The 19,205-nt window shown below is 37.7% G+C and overlaps 1 protein-coding gene across 1 annotated transcript in view; it reads left to right on the top strand.

The window, feature by feature from the left end:
* The first annotated feature begins 992 nt into the window (after positions 1-992).
* si:ch211-26b3.4 (connector enhancer of kinase suppressor of ras 2) overlaps positions 993-19,205 on the top strand; it is a 45,766-nt gene continuing 27,553 nt past the window's right edge. Inside the window, exons 1-5 of the mRNA XM_051892720.1 lie at positions 993-1,698; positions 14,607-14,770; positions 17,902-18,104; positions 18,466-18,553; positions 19,026-19,067. Of these exons, the coding sequence (XP_051748680.1) occupies positions 1,635-1,698; positions 14,607-14,770; positions 17,902-18,104; positions 18,466-18,553; positions 19,026-19,067 (561 nt within the window). The 5' untranslated portion in view covers positions 993-1,634. The remainder of the gene's footprint in view (positions 1,699-14,606; positions 14,771-17,901; positions 18,105-18,465; positions 18,554-19,025; positions 19,068-19,205) is intronic.

Below are 19,205 nucleotides of genomic sequence, written 5' to 3'. Positions count from 1 at the left end.
TGTTGTTTATATGTCTATGTGGTATTTTTAATATGCTTTAAGGCAAATCATGCGCAAAGTCGTAAGTCAACACTATTGCTGAGTAGTTTGTCTTCAAAACTGCAGTGATGTAAAGACAGTTTCAAAAACACGGTTTGAAACCACTGGTGTTTGTGACATCACAAACTACCTTGTAACCAACTATGTCAATGTGCCAGCCGGCTTTAGCATATCATTAACTATGTCTGCTCTGTAGCAAGGAGCCGTGTAACATTAGCAACCCATTTTTAGCTGTTTTATAATGTAATAAAGCAAAAGGCTAATCATATTAATTACCGTTATGTGTCTGACATATGTGTCTCTATAAAGCTGACCGAGTGGATCTCTGAGCTCGAGTGGAGGCGGAGCTAATTAGCATATTCATCGATCCGCATATAGGCTACTAAATGAAGCAAGGGTGTAAAGTTACGTTCAAGCTATTTTAAGGCACGAAGACATTTTTTTCACAGGAAAAAACGTTTAAATATGTCATTTTGGTGATCAAAGATGAGTTTTAAAAGGGATAAAATTATTGACTACAGGGGGACTGTAAGTCATGTGCATTCAAGCAAATTCAAGGTCTAAAATATTGTTGTACTTTTCATTTGGATATACACCACTTGATGAGTCATTAAATCAAAATTAAATACAGAAACGTATAAAACCATGAACTCAAAGATTTTACATTTCTTATATCGTGGCATGTGTTAAAGGATTTCCCCTTTTTATCATCTCGCACGCAGCACATCCTTATTTGTTACTGCCCCATAACCAGAGCCCCAGCACCCCAATCTGTTTTCTCTTTCTGTGCATTTCTGATCATTTGAGCAGCACAGACTTCTGTTCTCTGTCTATTTTATAGGGTGACCCGGTTTCCCTGGCTCGGTCGGTTGCGGTTACCTCACTCTGCTGCGCAGCTATTGGTTCAGCAGGCGCACACTCCGACTTTTTGCTATACGAGTGATATTGGGCTGCGGTGACGTAAGCGAACGGGCGCGCAGAAATTTTCCAGACGCGGACAGAGAAGCGAGCTCGTGTAGATCCGAAACGGTCCAACCGAGAAACAGAGAGAGAGAGAGAGAGAGAGAGAGAGAGAGAGAGAGAGAGAGAGAGAGACGCATACAATCAAGCATACCAAGTAGCCGTTTGCAAGGCACTCGGTTGCATCTCGCGCTCAGTATCGGACCCAGTGGAGCTGTTCAGCGTTTATCGGTAGTGTCACCGAACAGTCCCCACGCTCACGGAACCGCTGACCCATGTGATACTGCAGCGTTGCGAGCGCGGAAGGGAGGGGGGCGAGAGACACATTTTTCCCCCTGCATCTCCACTCGATAGACTGGAGAAGCAGGTGCACACTTGGGAGAGAGAGGGAGAGAGAGAGAGAGAGAGCGCTGGAGGGGGGGCGGGGTAGAGTCGCGCGCGTGGATCTCTCACCGTCGCAGTCCTCCGCGAGGATGTTTCCAACAGCTAGACTCCTGCCGCGCGCGCGCTGCCGTCAATGTAACGGAATCACATGTGCCCCTGTGATCTAACGGCGGTTCTGATCTCTTTCTCTGGGTTCGGATGGTCCGCGCGCTCCATACACAATTCAACCGGGAAATCAACGCACACCAGCCATGGCGCTGGTCATGGAACCCATCAGCAAATGGTCCCCAAAGCAGGTGCTGGACTGGATGAAAGGTAAAAAAAAAATGTACCCCCGCAGTGTCTCTGCATGACCTATAGCCGGTGGGAGAGGAATGGGTGAGCGGGAAGAGCGTGCTGTATGCGGGCTGCGCTCGGCTCTGCCTGTACCGTGCAGTGAGGTATTGATCGCGCTTATGTGCCATTTTGCGCCTCTGCTCGGCGCACCATGGTGTGTGTGATCTGCACAGCGCTACACGCGTCGCGCAATAGGGGGTGTGCGTGTGGTCTGGGGATGCGTGATGTGTATGTGTGTCTGTGTGCGCGCGCTCGCGTGTTTTGCAAGTAGATGAGCGAAAACGGTTATAATGACACAAAGGACGACGTGGCGTTGTCATACAGTACCTAAATATACACATACGTGCTTGCGTACACACACACACACACACACACACACACACACAGAAATAGTGACAGTGCGAGAGAGACAGAGGCTGTTTCTAGCCTCAGTGAATAAATCTCCCTCTCGCGCAGTGATAACTAGCACCATGGACAGAACCAGGCCGTCGCGCGCTGTGCTGCGCTGCGGATGCACGTAATCTAGGGACCAGAAGAGGGATGACGGTATCTGTGGAAACCAGCTGAGCCTTGACAGTCCCCCATGGCAAACATTTACTCCTTTAAACTAACTAGTATCTATTTTTATGTCACTAGTAGGCCTACTTTATTAGTAGTATTTATTTCAATTTTAGCAATTGTTTAGATTCTTTTGCTTCTTATAGTGACTAGTATGCATTAACTTTGTCACAGTACATACTAGTGCTTATTCTCTTGCTTTATTATCCTGATAGGGACAAGTATTCCATTGTTACTGGGAACAGATAGCATATTCCTTGCTTGAATTCTGTTACTGCTACCTTTTTCTGTTTTACTACTAGTAATATTTATTATGTACTAGTTGACCTACTTATTTCTTATGTAGCTACTTCCTAATAGTTATAATAATAGTGCCAATTTCAGCTTTAGCTGTACTTATTTTATTTATTGGATAGACCTATTTTATGAGAGATTATAGTGTCTATCCCAATTGTCCCAGTCGCTTTTTTACTTGTCATATGCAATGATTAGTCTTAATGGCTACTTCATAGTTCATTTAAAATGTCACTACTCACAAATACAAAAAAATGTACTTCTTTGTGAGATTAGTAGAAAAACTTGAATAGATACTATTAACTATTCAAGCAATTACAGGTAACTAAAGAACAGATAATATCTCAAATTATTGAAAATATATTAGTCAAAAATTTACTATAATTTTAATAAAATAAAAAAAGATATGCCAGAAACATAAAAATAGATAGTTTTAGTTTTTAGGAAAACTAGGTTAAAATAGTTTTGCATAACCCCCTACTCCATCCAAAAGAAAGCAAGAGAGAGTATCTGAATACTGCTTGCAGATAGTTGAAGGCACACCATGCAGGTTTCGTCATGCAGTTATAGATTAGGGATCATGTGGGCTTGGCCTTTCCTGTTTGGGAAAAACCGACGACATTTTCAAAAATCTACACAGTCTGACATGACAATTGGTATCTGATTGGAAATCATTTTCCATTAATCACATGCTCTTCTTTAGAGGACATGTAAAGATGGATGATACACAGATGATATAAGTAGAACACAATGGAGCAGCTGCGGTGGAGAGACAGAGGGCCAAAATACCAGCAAGATCAGATGAAATCTGAAGTGAAGTTTAAGGGCATTAGTGCACATGACATTCAGCTGCTCATAATCTCTACCCAATAAGCATTTCAAAGGCCAGATAGCCTTTGCCACCAATCTAATAATGGACAAGTGTACACAGGTGAATCAATACTGGTTGTGATCTCTATGTCCAAAACACCCATACTTTAATGAAATTCTTTTGTAGATGCATGTAGACTTAAGCCAATTATATGTCCCTCAGGTCTCTTCTGTATCTATTAATGTACTTAAAATGGCACAAAAAAAAAGCCCCCATAGTTGATCAGTCTTTCGTTCATTGCTTTTATTGGTATTACTGTCTTGTAAGTTCGTGTAATCAATGAATCAGTGTTTCCTACAGAATTTTACATACACTCTACATATATAGTTCAGTAAAGATTTGTCAAATTAATTCAAACCAGTTTAACTTGTTTTTTTTTAACAATCCACAAAAAGAAGCAGCTGATAAGAGTCATTTGTTCATGAATCAGACTACTCTGGTCACTCTGTTTTCAATTCACCAAAAAGAACCTGCTGTTAACAGTCATTTGTTTGTGAATAGGGTTACTCTGATCGTGCTGTTTGTTTTTGATTCACTAAAGAGAACTGGCTGATTAAGAATCATTTGTTCATGAATCAGACTACACTGATTTCACTGTATGTTTTTGATTCATAGGAAAGAACCATCTCAAAAGAATTATGTCGGCGTTGATAGCCTAGTGGTTAGTGCGCCGACATATGGTGTAAATGCATTCAGGGTGACACGAGTTTCATTCCCGTCTTGAGGTCCTTTGCTGATTCTGCCCCCCTCTCTCTTCCCAGTGCTTTCCTGTCTGCTCTCTACTTTCCTCTCCAAATAAAGGCAAAAAAAGCCCATAAATATAACTTAAAAAAAATAAAAAAAAAAATTTCATGAATTGAACTAAACTGGTCACGTTGTATGCTTGTTTTTGTGTGGAAGCATGTGAGGATATCACAACAGAAAGATTCTTCTTGCTGTTATTTCATTGTGCAAAGTCTTTATATTTGATCTCAATTCATTATAGACTGCGAACTCATATTTACAAATAAAATACAATTTTCTTTGCCATGGTGTTGAAGATTATACAGATTGCATGATCTGTATTGTCTTAGAACTGTACATTTGTGCAAAATGGACATTACTCTTAATTGTAACATTTCTGTAAAGCTGCTTTGAAACAGTGTATTGACAAAAGCACTATAAATGTGAATTGAATTGAATTCTCCCCTGTGCATGATCACTGATTAGTTCTGTATTTTAGAGAACTAGGTTTCACGGCCAGTTGTGCAGGATGGTTTCCATTTTCAGGAACTCTGTTCACTGTCTCAGATGCAACTGCAAACTAGCTGCTTGTGCATAATTTTCACAATAACTGCTGACAAAGAGTTTGTCAGACCTCAGAGCACCTGATCCAGGGTCATTCTGATGGTATACATGCTTTCCATGCTTTGCGTCAAATTTTCGTACAGATTCTGCACAAGCAAACACCTGTCAGCATGATTGGTTTACTGTTTTGTGTTCATTGTTTACTGTTTAGTTCCTAATTGTAGTTATTATTTACTGTCTTGGAGCAGCTGCCATTGCCATATTTTTGTTATGTTATGTGTGTATTTCACCCGTTTTCTTACCCTTGGCAGAATGACAATAGAAAAAGCTTGCACTGGTGCAGAGATGTGGCATCTGTAGGGACAATCGGCCTCCTCTAACATTACAGACATCTTGTAATATAAAACTCTGCTGAGTGCCCAGTTTTGACCTTACAGCTTACATTCGAAAAATCATCATGCAGGTTGACATATGATAGGGTCTTTTACCCAAGATGACAGTTAGGACTGTGGCTATGCATTTGGTTCAGCAGTTATTGTTAAGGTTTTCCATATAGTCGTAGTTATGATATGATATTGATATTGCAATCCTTTCAAATGTGTTCTGTTTAACAGAAAAACAATGTCAATACAATGTACTACTTGGAGTTTGTCTTACTGCAGTGGTTCTTCCCAGTGTTTATTGCTGTTGCTCTCCCATCACTTATCAGAGCATTTATCTCCACTGTTCTCTGTTAACAAAATGAGTGCACACTCCATAAGCCCTAGTGGCTCACCTGTTTCATCTAATAAAATCTTTCCAGAGACCTAATTTCATTTCCAAACCTATTCAGCTTGTTTGTATCTCTGCATATTTTTAGGGTTTTTAATAGATTGACTGATGTCCTGTGGAAATAATCAAATGCCTCTGCCTTTTCAACCGGCTTTGTATTATTGCAATGTCAGCAACATTGTGTACTCTTTCCCCATTTATAACCGTTTATTGATCAACAAAAGTCATGTTTTACTTGACAGACTTTTGACAGCTCCAAGTCTTTTGTGAAAACTACAGATTGTGCTTCTGCATTTTTGTATCTCCGCTCACATACAGTTTGCTTGAGCCGAATGCATTATGGGTATTGAAGTTTTCATACCTTTTGGCAAACTGAAACACCACAGCCCTTTTCTCTGTTTTCTCTAGTCATGTAGTGCCGATTAAAAAAAGAACCTTTCTATTTCATAGACAGCCAAGTTTTATTAAAAAAAACAATCTTGCCAGCTATGAATTACCCCTTTAAATTTTGGCTGTTCAGTATAATCACACTACTTTCACTGTTTCTGCAGTATACAGCATGCAAATTTTCTGTAAGCTTGAAAATCCCAGATGAGCTGTAATACATTTGCCAAAATGTGCATTATACAACAGAGCTCACTGCCCTGGCCTGAATACTATATTCCATATTGGAAAGTGCTCAAATTGACCTTCAATTTTCAGTGCAATAAAGAAATCAGAAGTAATATCAGCCACAATTTTTAGCACCCTTTTCTCGACTCGTTATTTAATTTGACTGCCAAGAATTAAGATATTATAAGACAACTGCAATAAAACAAATCAATAAAAATGCTAACAATTTTTACACATAACAGGGTCATGTTGTAGCATACTTCTGTTTGAAATGTTTATCAATGCGTAATGCTTTACATAATGCTTTTAAAAATAGTTGACAGTTTAGTTTGCAGTACATTAGTTTTCTATTTGAACACTGCATTTTTCTTATCCAAGAGATAAAAATTTAGCACCTGTACTTGACTTTCATAGTTTCATTGCAATTTGGCAGGTGTATTCAGTGCACAGCTAATATATACCCATGAAATCAAAATCTGGACATTTGTGGTTTTTAGTTCATGTTAGCATTTTTTAGGCCATATGCCAGTGTATTCCAAACAAATACACTGAAAATCATGCACTATTTGAAATATCCCATTAAAACATAGTGTTTCACTAGGTATTTACATTTATTCATTTGGCAGATTCTTTTATTCAGAGTGACTTACATTGCATTCAAGGTACATATTTTACCAGTCTTGCTTTCTCTAGAAATCAAACCCATAACCTTGGTGTTGATAGCATCGTGCTCTACTGCTTACAGGAAGGCTGAACATGAAGTAATACTGTGCTCATCAAGCTATTTCATGAGCTTCTTAACACAGCCTGCATGGATTTCCAAAAACTAACATTCTTAATAGATGTACAAGACTGACTGTCTGAAGGGGGAGATAGGAATATTAGTGAACAGTAACACTTTAGAATACTGTTCCGTCATTAATGAATAACTACACAGGAACAAATGAGTAATGCAATATTAACACTCTAGTAACTACTATTAACTAACAAGAAACTCTGATTAACGAATTAGTAAGTAATAGTGCATAGTCCAATGTGGTAGTTAACAATAACTATTCTTTTTTAATACCTCCCAGAGGAATACTAAGAACTGCTATATATAGTATGCTGTATATATATATATATATGCTGTATATATACAGGTTTATAATTAATAGGAATAATGCATGATGTATAGGGTAATTAATTCTAAAGTGAAGGTAATGGTAACCCACTAGTAATGATTCAAGTATTATTTCGGTTGTCAGTTCACCTTTTAGTGCTTAATCGCGTTCTGTTCACACACAGTTCAGTAAAATACGGGAGTGACAACCGCATTCTACAACCAAATTAACTCTCGAAAAATACAGGTAGTGACAACCGCATTTACAGAAATTCTATGCATTGTGTACGGAACCGAACCGAACCGAACAACTAGTTGTTAATGACGTTTTTTAACGTTGATCGGAGATGTGTCTCTTCTGTATGCGCGGTGAATCACAGGGAAAGCACGAGCCCTGACTCATTCGAGTTGCCAGATCGTGCTAGTAAAATCAGCGAACAAGAATAAGCCCTTATTTTCAGCATGAATCCAAATGTTTTATGCTGAAAAAAAGACCAAAATATCGCGATTCATGTCTGCTCACTTTAATAACTCCATAAACCCGTTCGCTTTAAGAAACGAGCTTAAACAACAAGGCCAAAAACGCTTATAATGAGTGACCATGGCAACACAGAAAGAGCGCGCTCTGTGTGCTGTGAAAAAGTCTGTACAAGCATAAACAAAACACGACGCCTTCGTCGACTGTGTTTAGTTAAATTGCTGAAAAAAAAGAGTGTTTTGTCACTGTATTGGTCACGATACCAAACACGAGAGACGCCAGAACGTCGCTATGGTTTACAACTCGTCAATCATCCCATTTTCGAGAGTAAGTCATGTTCTGTACACACATGTAACGATAATTTTAGGGAATTCACTCCCACATTTACTCCTGAAACTTACAGTGTGTACGTGGCCTATATTAGGGATCTATCATGCTTTTCACTTTAGAATACTGTTCCAAATAATTAGTAATTCCTTCTGAAGAATTTCTGGTAATACTTGAGTCATTACTAGTGGGTTACCATGATCTACACTTTAGAATTAATTATACATTATGCATTATTCACATTAATTCTGAACCTGTATACAGTAGTTCTCTGGGAGGTATAAAAAACAGTAGTTACTGATTAGCTAATAGTGAACTGCCACATTCAGCTGAGCACTATTACTTACTAATTGGTTAATTGTTTCTTGTTAGTTAATAGTAGTAACTAGAATGTTTTACGTTAATAGTGTGTTACTCATTTGTTCCTGTGTAGTTATTCATTAATGACGGAACAGTGTTCTAAAGTGTTACCGATTGAACTCCACAGAGGTCAAGCCAGTACAGAGGATTACAGATGAAACATGCTCTCCTGTGCTGATTCAGATACTGAAAAAGAACTTATTTGATGAATGCCTTCAATTTAATAAACCCAAAACAAATTGACTGCATTGGGAAAAGTGCTCTGCACTCCCTCACCTTGCCTGAGCTGAGTGTTTTATCACTCATTACCTGCTCTTCCTGAAGCTGTGAAGGTCAGGTTGTCTTAGCCTACTAATACAGAATGCTCCGGGCACTCATTTAGAGTTATTTCAAATGGTGGATCAGTGAACCTTCCATGAACCAAAAACAAATATAGGCCTATCTAAATTATTCTTCACCACACATGCATAGTCATCACGACTTAGCAGTTTCTATAGATTTTAAATGTTTGGCCAGAAGGAGCGATTCCAGGATTTCAACCTATCACACCCATAGGTCACACCATGCACGTGAAAAAGGCTAGTGATAGGAAAGAAAAAAAAAATCGAAACTTTAAATCAATCGAACTATTTGCTTTGTAAAATGATTCACTCTTTGTAAGCATTCGAATCGCCACACACTCCTGCTGGTCTGAACGGTGTTAATGTAGCGAAAATCTCAGCCATACATAAAACACTTTTTCACTGATCAGTCTGCGCAGAGCAGCTTCAAGTCACTTGCGCCTTTTGATAAACGTTCCGAATCACTAAAAAACAAATGATTCGGAAAGGTTTCAAACCTTCATGAACCGTGTTTTAAATTCAAAAGCACCCATCACTAAAACAGACTTGCTTTCACACTGACAGCGTTTCTGCTTTGATTTGATAGAGAAAATAAAGTGATAGGCTATCTAGGTTGCTAAATTGAGTATTTTAAGAGATAAAAAAGAAAATCACTCAATTGAATTTACATTTGAAATCCAAATGCCAAAAAATCTACACAAAAAGAAACACAAACCCCAAACTACTGCAATAAACTCCTCTGGATTCATTTAGATGTGTGGGTGTTTGTGTGACTGTCACTGCGTGTGTAATTTGCATGAAGCCCAATAGATGACTTTTTGCAAAAAAGTGACTAGTTTGCACATATTATTTTATGTTGAAAAAGCCTTCTGTTAAACTTGCACGCTACATACAGGCCTGTGCAGCACATAAGCACAAGCAGCGTGTATCAATTTTTGCGCCCATATCAACAGGGATACGTAATTTAGTTTTTTTTCTTCTTCTTGGAATCAGCCTAATGTACATTGTAAATGCACTATAAAACCAATTATCTCCACAATGTTTTACATTAAACCTTTCTGAATGAGTCTTTGTTGTTGACTGAATTGCTTGAGTAAATGATTCAGTGACTTACTCAAATACAGTTTCTACCGTTTTGTTTTTGAATGAATCAGTGCATTTGACCAAACTGGTTGAATGAATGACTCACTCATATAAAGATAGTTATTTGTCGCCACCTACAGGCGTAACAATTAAGAACCACACTATTCGAAAGAGTGCAGTCGATAAGATTTTTTGTGTGTATTTTTGAAAGAAGTCACTTATGCTCACCAAGGTTTTGTATTTATTTGATCAAAAATACACTAAAAAAGAAATAGTAATTGAATTTATAATAGGTGTCTATTTTCATACATTTTGAAATGTAATTTATTCCTGTGATGGCAAAGCTGAAATTTCAGCATCATTTAGTCTTTTAGTGATCCTTCAAAAATCATTCTAATATGATGATTTGGTGCTTAACATTTCTTATTATTATCACAGTTGAAAACGGTTGTGCTGCGTAATATTTTTGTGGAAATCGTGATAAATTTTTTCAGGATTCTTTGATGAATAGAAAATCCAAAAGAACATTTCACCACCTTGGAATTATAAGGTTCTCTCTGCATTCTGAGCAGTTTTGAGATACTGAGCTTCAAAGTTTTTGCATTCCATAGTCCTTTGTAGATAGAACCTTTTTTTCCTAAAAAAAAAAAAGTCACATAATGTAAATAAGTCACAGAATAAGAATATGTGAATAATTCAATTTTGACACAAATGTCAGATAGAACCTTAATTCCAAGGTGATTTTTTTTAATTTTATTTTTTTTAAATCTTTTGTTAGGCTACATTATAAATGTCTTTATTGTCACTGTAAAGTTTAATATTTGATCACTATAGAGTGGGGTTGTAGAACATTTTGTGATCATGAAAGAATAGACTTGAGAGCAAAAAGACATGTGGGATCATTGGGATAATCAAAGGACTTTATAAATACAGTATAAATACAGGTGGTGAACAGATTTTTAAAAAATTATCCCCAAAATGTCCGGTTTCCAAAGTGGGGTGTATCAGAACCTGAAACAGCAGCAACTGGTCTTGGAACGGTAGGATGTTTGCAAGCATGTGTGCTTGAGTGAGTTTTTGATCATTTTCTAAGGGGTTTCCTCAAGATGAGTCACCTCTCTCAGTGGGAGGGACCAGATACATTTTTCCCTTTGTCAGCTGTTCTTGGATCAACGTAGATGTGTTAGCGCAGATGTGAGATGGTGGGATGTAAACCAGAAGTGTAGACATGAAGAGATTATGTGTGTGTGTGTGTGTGTGTTTCTTAAAGGAGGCCATTCTCATAGAGAATTGCATGTAATTATGCATGATAATTACCATTTTTTCTATGATGAAGTACTCTCTCCTGTCCCAGCTTAATATGCAGGAACAACTACGCTTCAGTGATGAGCTATTTCTATCTGATGTAACATTTAAAAATTACTTTTGGTTGGTGAAATCTCATTTAGTCATGTCAGATTAGTCATGTTAAATATTAAAATATTTGTATAAAATATATACAATAATATATTGATATAATCAAATATTTTTAGTATCTCATATTTATATATATCTATATATAAATATATATTTATCTATATATATTTTTTAATCATTTTATTGTTTATTTTTTTAATAAAACTTAGGGCCTATACCAGTGTTAATTTGTGGCTCGCATGCCAAATAATACGGTGATACGACCTAACGTGAAAATGAGCGGGGCAGCCAGAAATCTGCCCCAATGGCTCTCTATAAGAGCGCGCTGCAGTTCCATTTTTCACCACAGATTTACGTTGGAAATTTGTGGGGCGCTGTAGAGCTTGAGAGGGCTCCACACACCCTCCGAGAGAACGGCTGCCCGCTTAGTGACGTAAATACATGCCTGCCGAATCCATGCACTACATTTTAAAGGGTTAGTTCACCCAAAAATGAAAATTCTGTCATTTATTACTCACCCTCATGCCGTTTTACACCAGTAAGACCTTCGTTCATCTTCGGAACGCAAATTGAGATATTTTTGTTTAAATCCGATGGCTCAGTGAGGCCTACATAGGGAGCAATGACATTTCCTCTCTCAAGATCCATAAAGGTACTAAAAACATATTTAAATCAGTTCATGTGAGTACAGTGGTTCAATATTAATATTATAAAGCGACGAGAATATTTTTGGTGCGCCAAAAAAAAACAAAATAACGAATTATTTAGTGATGGCCGATTTCAAAGCACTGCTTCAGGAAGCTTCGGAGCGTTATGAATCAGCGTGTCGAATCCACAGTTCGGAGCGCCAAAGTCACGTGATTTCAGCAGTTTGGCGGTTTGACACGCGATCCGAATCATGATTCGACACGCTGATTCATAACGCTCCGAAGCTTCCTGAAGCAGTCACTAGCCATCACTATATAAGTCATTATTTTGTTTTTTTGGCGCACCAAAAATATTTCTCGTCACTTTATAATATTAATATTGAACCACTGTACTCACATGAACTGATTTACATATGTTTTTAGTACATTAATGGATCTTGAGAGAGGAAATGTCATTGCTGGCTATGGAGGCCTCACTGAGCCATCGGATTTCAACAAAAATATCTTAATTTGTGTTCCGAAGATTAACGAAGGTCTTACGGGTGTGGAACGGCATGAGCGTGAGTAATAAATGACAGAATTTTCATTTTTGGGTGAACTAACCCTTTATGGGAAATCATCTTGTCTCAATTACAAATATGACTGGTAAATGATAAAGAATGATTTTTTCCTGCCTTTTGTATTTATTGCATTGCATATTGTATAATCAGGGATGACAGATAAGCAGATATGCTATTTATGAACATGCAAAATACTATAGTAATTTAAAGTAAATACTATAGTGTTTTTTAACCATACTATTGTAAAGTACTTGAATTAATTTGTTGTGGTAATTAGTTGCTGTGGCAATATTACAACTATAGTAATACAAACAAATTACTTTACCCAATAGTTTTGGGCAGCTATAGGGTATATTATACTACAATACACTACAGTTTACTGTAGTAAAAACTACAGTATTTATTACAGTTTATCAGTTCACTATAGTTAATACTACAGTATGTTGTAGCATTCATTAACAAAGTGTTGTAAATACTATAATATACAGTATACTACAATTTACTATAGTATGGTTCAAAAACACTATAGTATTTACTATATAAATTACTGTAGTATTTTTTCATGTACTGGATGTAACTTTTGATACTTTGTGGTAAAAGTGGCTCTCCTATTGACTGTCCTATCAGCGTGGCTCTCATGAAAAAAATAGTGAAGACCATGAAGTCAGTTTAGGTGAATAGGCAAGTGTGTTTCAGTTTAGTTTGTGCCAACCATGGGTTTTAGCCACCATGATAGTAGTTTAGCTTTTAGCAGTATTCATTGCCATATAACTTACTGCATTATTTTCAAACCTGTTTGATATTATCTTGTAGTGTGTGCAATGCAACGATAAGGCAGAACTAATCCAGTCAATTACAGAGCATATGGTATAAATGAGAAAATCTCGTAATCTAATTTATGTGAGAACAATTTTTTTTCCCCGCTGTTGGTCGGGATTGCCTCTTGACCAAATGTCTTGACGTTTGTGCACCTCGTCAGCATTGTGTTGTGTGATATGCATGCTGCTATGACAAGATGACAACAGATGACAAGAAACCTTGTTTCAAGGCATGTGATTGGCTGTTCACTACTGATGTCACACTTTCATGTGCATGTGCTCCATGAACTCAAGATCAAAGCCTGAGTTGACATAGAAAGTTGATGATCAGCATCATGGTACCAGCAAAGCCTGATTGGATTGGTTTGGTTTTGTCAACTCAAAGCTAATCCTGTAACCCTGAGTTTGTTCACCTACAATAATGGTACGAGCCCCTAGTAAGCCAGAAGTAAGCCATTCCCGCCTGACCAATGATGTGAGTATTGGGTGGGATTATCTTCTCATCCAACCAATGACAGATGTGAGTGTTCAAGAAACCGTTAGCAAAGATTCATTATTATTGCAATTACATTTGATGATGTGAGTGCTGCAGGAAATACACATTTCTCTTTTAATGTGTATATTTGTTTGCAGTATATGTATGTGTGTGCCTTTCCAGTATGGATGTGTGTGTGTGTGTGTGTGTGTAGGACTGTAGGAAATGGAGGCCTTTATCATTCCCCGTGCAGGCTTACCTCTCCGTCTCTTAGCAACGGTTGCCAAGCAGCCCATATAGCTGGAGCAGAACGAGAGAATGAAGAGAATGAGCACGAGAGAAAGTCTGTTTAGCTGAAGGACATCCTACACACACATACATGCACACATGCGCACACACACACACGTTGATAAAATAACACACAGGTTATCTTGTGTGTGTGTTTGAGACCATAGAGCTGATTATGAAGGACACTGAGCTTGTGTGTATCTGCAAGTTCAGAATGTTCCCATCTGAAGAGTCTCTCGGCCAACATCATCCTCTGAGAAAGCGAGTGTGTGTGTATGTGTGTGTGTGTGTCGCTGCCTTGAGAAATGCAGGTGTGTCTCTTTCTAAGAGACGTGTCTGTAATCACTAAGTGGTTTATCATCTTTTTTGGGGGATAAAGCACAAACTGTTACAGGAATTAGCTACTTGACATCATTTGCAGGTTTACGATGTGTTTATGCATTGCATTTGGTGTGTGTGAGTGTTGTGTATTAATCATCCAAATGACAGCTCTCTGTATGGAGAGAAGCTCCATTACACTGGGTCACACTTTAAGTTTATTACATGACATAAATGAATTATGATCACATGGTTGTGTTGCACTTCTCTCTCTCTCTCAGGGTTGGATGACTGTTTGCTGCAGTATATGAGGACATTTGAGAGAGAGCAGATAACCGGAGAGCAGCTGCTTCACATCACCCATCAGGAGCTGGAAGAGCTTGGCGTGACCCGCATCGGACACCAGGAGCTCATTCTGGAGGCTGTGGACTTACTATGCGCACTGGTGTGTGTGTGAGAGAGTGAAAAAGAGACTGGCTGTGATAATGATGTGTTTGTTTTGTATTAATGACACAACAGACATTTTAATCAAACTCCGCTTAACACTGAATGATTAGCACCCAGCGGGAATCTCCCAACCAGTAAACAAAAAGAGGAGGGAGTTTGTGTGCAAGAAAGGGAAGATGCGTTTTTTGGTTCTGATTGGCTGCTGGAGGAATTCATGCATCATAGAAAGAGAGGAGGAGTTAAATCTCAGTCAACTAGTTAACTTTCTCACAAACCAAGGCTGTGTACAAAATCGCCCCCTATACCCTTAAACAGGGCACTATTTGAGGGGACAGCAATTTGTATTGGTGTCCGAAACCATAGTGGACGATATCGAGTGCACTCATTCAATCCCACAACACACCGCAATAATGAGTATACAACTGATGTACCCTCAATGGCTAGAGAATACCCATAATGCACTCTAAGAGTCGCGCTGGATGAATTCCTGCGTCTAGCCAGAAGATGGCGCCCGCAGCTGAATCATTCATCCATCCATTTTTCTAAGCCGTGTTGGTCCAATATGGCGACAGTGTAATTAAGTGTAAATAAAGTGTAAATTCATTTTTTAAGTGATTATTAAATTAATTAAGGTTTATACATAGTTTCCGAGACAAAGTTCAAGATAAATATTTTCAACTTACTAAAGAAGCTGCCAGTTTGCAAAGTTTCAAATGGTTATTAAACAGCAAGCACAAACTATGCAAAAGTGGCAGCCCTTTCCGGTGCACTCAGTGTCTAAATTCACGGACTCATTTTAATTCACTCCTTCAAGTGGACTATGTTAGTGGGGTAATGTAGGGAATAGTGAATGAGAGTATAGGGGGCGATTGCGAACACAACACAATTCATCTCAGAAGCAGAATTCAAGTTTAAGGCTTGTTTGAGATGCATCGGCGTTGCGCAGACCGATCGTGACGTATGACATCAAAGTACCGTGAGAGTGTTTGGAGAGTATACGACTCGTTATGCTTTTGAATCGCTCTCACGGTACTTTGATGTCATATGCCGATCGGTCTGCACAGCACCGATGCATCTCAAACAAGCCTTTACACAGTTAAACAGGATAATGAGACATAGCTGAACCTAATTACACATAATGAGTCCGGGCAATGGGTTATGGGAAATGAAGTTTGTGATGAAATAGTACAGGAGCCGAGAGGAGTGCCCTCTGGTGGAAACCAAGGGCAATCCAGCTGGTGGATGTAGCAACAGGCATCCGTTTAAAGTAATTTAAAATTAAATATAAATATGTAAATATAAAATGATAAAATTAATAAACATTATGAATATTAAAACAAAATAAAAATTGTATAAATTAAATAAACATACAATTACAAAATAATAAATATTATAACAAATAAAAATTGTATAAATTACAGATTATAAATTGTATATTATACATTATTATAGTCACCAATTAATCAACCACTGTGCTAAAACAAGGGTTTTAATCTTTGCTGTTTCCATTTGGCTTTAAAAGAAAATAAAATTTGGTGCATACCTCACAAGACCTGCCCTCTGAAGCACCATCCTGAAGTCTTTCTCTGCTTATAAATTTTGCATTGAATCTTTTTTAAAACAAGAGTCAACTGTCACCAGATCACTCCTAAATCCTCATAGGGTTCTGCTGACGTTCCAATTTTCTTTTCTTTTTTTTTTTTTGCTTTTGCTTTAGGTCTCTTCTATTTACTCTGACATACATAGCTACCTGGAAACTTGTTTGAATTCTAAGGTTGCATCGAAGAGCTATTAGGTGCCTTGAAATGATGAACAACATTTCAAAGATCTTACCCGTGAACCTATTTATATAAGGATCTATTTATAATAATGGTTGGAACATTGAATGGGTGTCTGCATATTAATATTCATCATGGCTGTAATTTATGCAGCGAGGAGCTTGAATTAGATAAAAAAACAAAAAACAACAGTCACCACTGTAGAAAATGACACATCACTGCTGCAAATACCAATAAACACCATATATAGAAAAAGTGGAGAGGAAAGCGGAAAACCCTTCCTGTCTGAGAGATGAGAGATGGCATTCATTCTGAGTAATGCCTTTTCTATTCCAGATATGAATGAAGACTTGATTGTGTGCTTTATTTCATTTCATAGTGTAGGCAGTGTTTTATTTCTAAGTAACTTTGTTAGTGTGTATGATGACCCTCTGTACATGCTGTGAGAATGCTGCTTGATTTTTCTGCTGCTTACACTGGTTTTTAATGTTTTTGAAAGAAGTCATTTTTCAAGGCTGCATGTATTTGATCAAAATACAGTTTAAACAGTAACAATGAGAAATATTTACTTGAAGTTATTTCAAATAACTGTTTTCTATTTTAATATATTTTAAAATATAATTTATTCCTGTGATGGCTAAGCTGAATTTTCAACAGCCATTACTCCAGTCTTCAGTGTCACATGATCAAAGACTATAGATATACAAATGCGGAGCACTCCTATTACTTATGAATGGGAGAAGCCGAACACGCAATATGGCGAAATACATCCTGCCTTCTAAGTAAAAGAGCCAATCAGCAATTGGTAAAGTCATTGCGTTACTGCAGCTGCCGTTAGAAGCACCGATTCCCATAGAAACCTGAGACTCGTGCTTTTTTAACACTATTTGAGCATAAGAAACAACATTTATGGGACAGTTCATATCATATATTTGAAATATGGTATGTTATTTAATTTTGAGTTCGGCAAGTAGTTTTTGAGATTTAAGGATTCAAATAGATAGGACTTGATCTTGAATGCCCGAAATGCAAAATGTGCAAATATGGCCGCCGAGTGAACAGACTTTTCTTGAAAGGGACTTTGCACATGATCCTTCAGAAATCGTTCTAATATGATTTTTGTGGAAACCATAATAGATTTTTTTTACAGGATTCTTTGATGAATAGAAAGTTTGATATATAAATCTTTTGTAACAATGCAAAATCTTTACTTTTGACCAATTTCAGTCTCTTTTGATCAATTTAATGTGTCCTTGCTGAATAAAAATAATAATTTCTTTAAAAAAAATTCTTACTGATCCCAACTTTTAAATGGTAGTATACTTCAACCAAGATGTTTCTCCTTTTGCAGAACTATGGTCTAGAGACAGAGAATTTGCGGACTTTGTCACACAAACTCAATGCATCCGCTAAGAATCTGCAGAACTTTATTACGGGGCGGCGCCGCGGTGGCCATTATGACGGACGAGTCTCACGTCGCCTTCCAAATGATTTCTTGACTTCAGTTGTTGACCTCATCGGAGCAGCTAAAAATCTGCTGGCGTGGCTGGACAGGTACTCAAACGTCCCCCAACAGGGAATGAACTCACCTGGGCTGAATAGAACAGACCAGAAAGTCATATGATATCATAGAAATGAAAGAAATTGAAATTAAAGAAATTGAAATCAAACCTGATAGGACTGAATCAAAAGTAAAATAGCCTTGATAAGCTGTCCAAAATAACATGAAACTATTTGAATTATCGATTGTATAGTGGGAACACTCAGTAGATTGGCACAAGTGCTCTGACATATTGAAGTGTGGTGCTCATGAGAGACCCAAGTTTTGAGTCCAGCCCAGGTCTTGTTCCCAACCTCTGTTTACAATGTAAAAAATGGCCTCATCTCTTCATGTATGTGTTTGCTTTGTTTGCAGATCTCCATTTGTCAGTGTTTCTGAGTACTCAGTGCTGAAGAACAACATTGTTCAGCTCTGTCTAGAGCTAACCACTATAGTACAGCAGGTGTGTGTGTGTGTGTGTGTGTGTGTGTGTGTGTGTGAGAGTGTGTGAGAGTGTGTGAGAGTGTGTGAGAGTGTGAGTAAGTGTGTGCACGTTTTTGTGATTTATGAGAACACAAATTTGTATAATGACATGGGTATTAGACTGGCATTATGACGTAAATATGAAATATGAGGACATTTCATGAGTCCTCATATTTAAAATAGCTTTAAAAACATACTAAACAATGTTTTATTAAAAATGTAAAAATGCAGACAGTTTTCTGTGATGGGTAGGTATAGGAGTAGGGGTAGTGTAGGGGGATGTACAGTTTGTACAGTACAAAAACCATTACGCCTGTGGAATGTCCTCACTAGCAAAACAACATAGCAACATAGCAAAACAAACCTGTGCGTGTGTGTGTTTTGATATTTAACACACACAAACAGCACAGTCTTTTATTATTATTTTAAATGTGTTTTTTCTTTCCTCTTAGGATTGCACAGTGTATGAAACTGAGAATAAGATTCTACATGTGGTGAGTTTCTCAAACCACACACACTTTCTCTTTCACACACACAAACTTGTACACCTTACTTGTGAGACCCCCCCACTGACTGTAGTAAGAGCATCTGTGGCATTATTTTGACTTAGTACTGCACTTAAAATGGAAGCC

The sequence above is a fragment of the Ctenopharyngodon idella genome, chromosome 5 (genome assembly GCF_019924925.1).
Source record: "Ctenopharyngodon idella isolate HZGC_01 chromosome 5, HZGC01, whole genome shotgun sequence".
NCBI classification, from domain to species: domain Eukaryota; kingdom Metazoa; phylum Chordata; class Actinopteri; order Cypriniformes; family Xenocyprididae; genus Ctenopharyngodon; species Ctenopharyngodon idella.
This window is presented reverse-complemented; position numbering and strand designations above follow the sequence as displayed.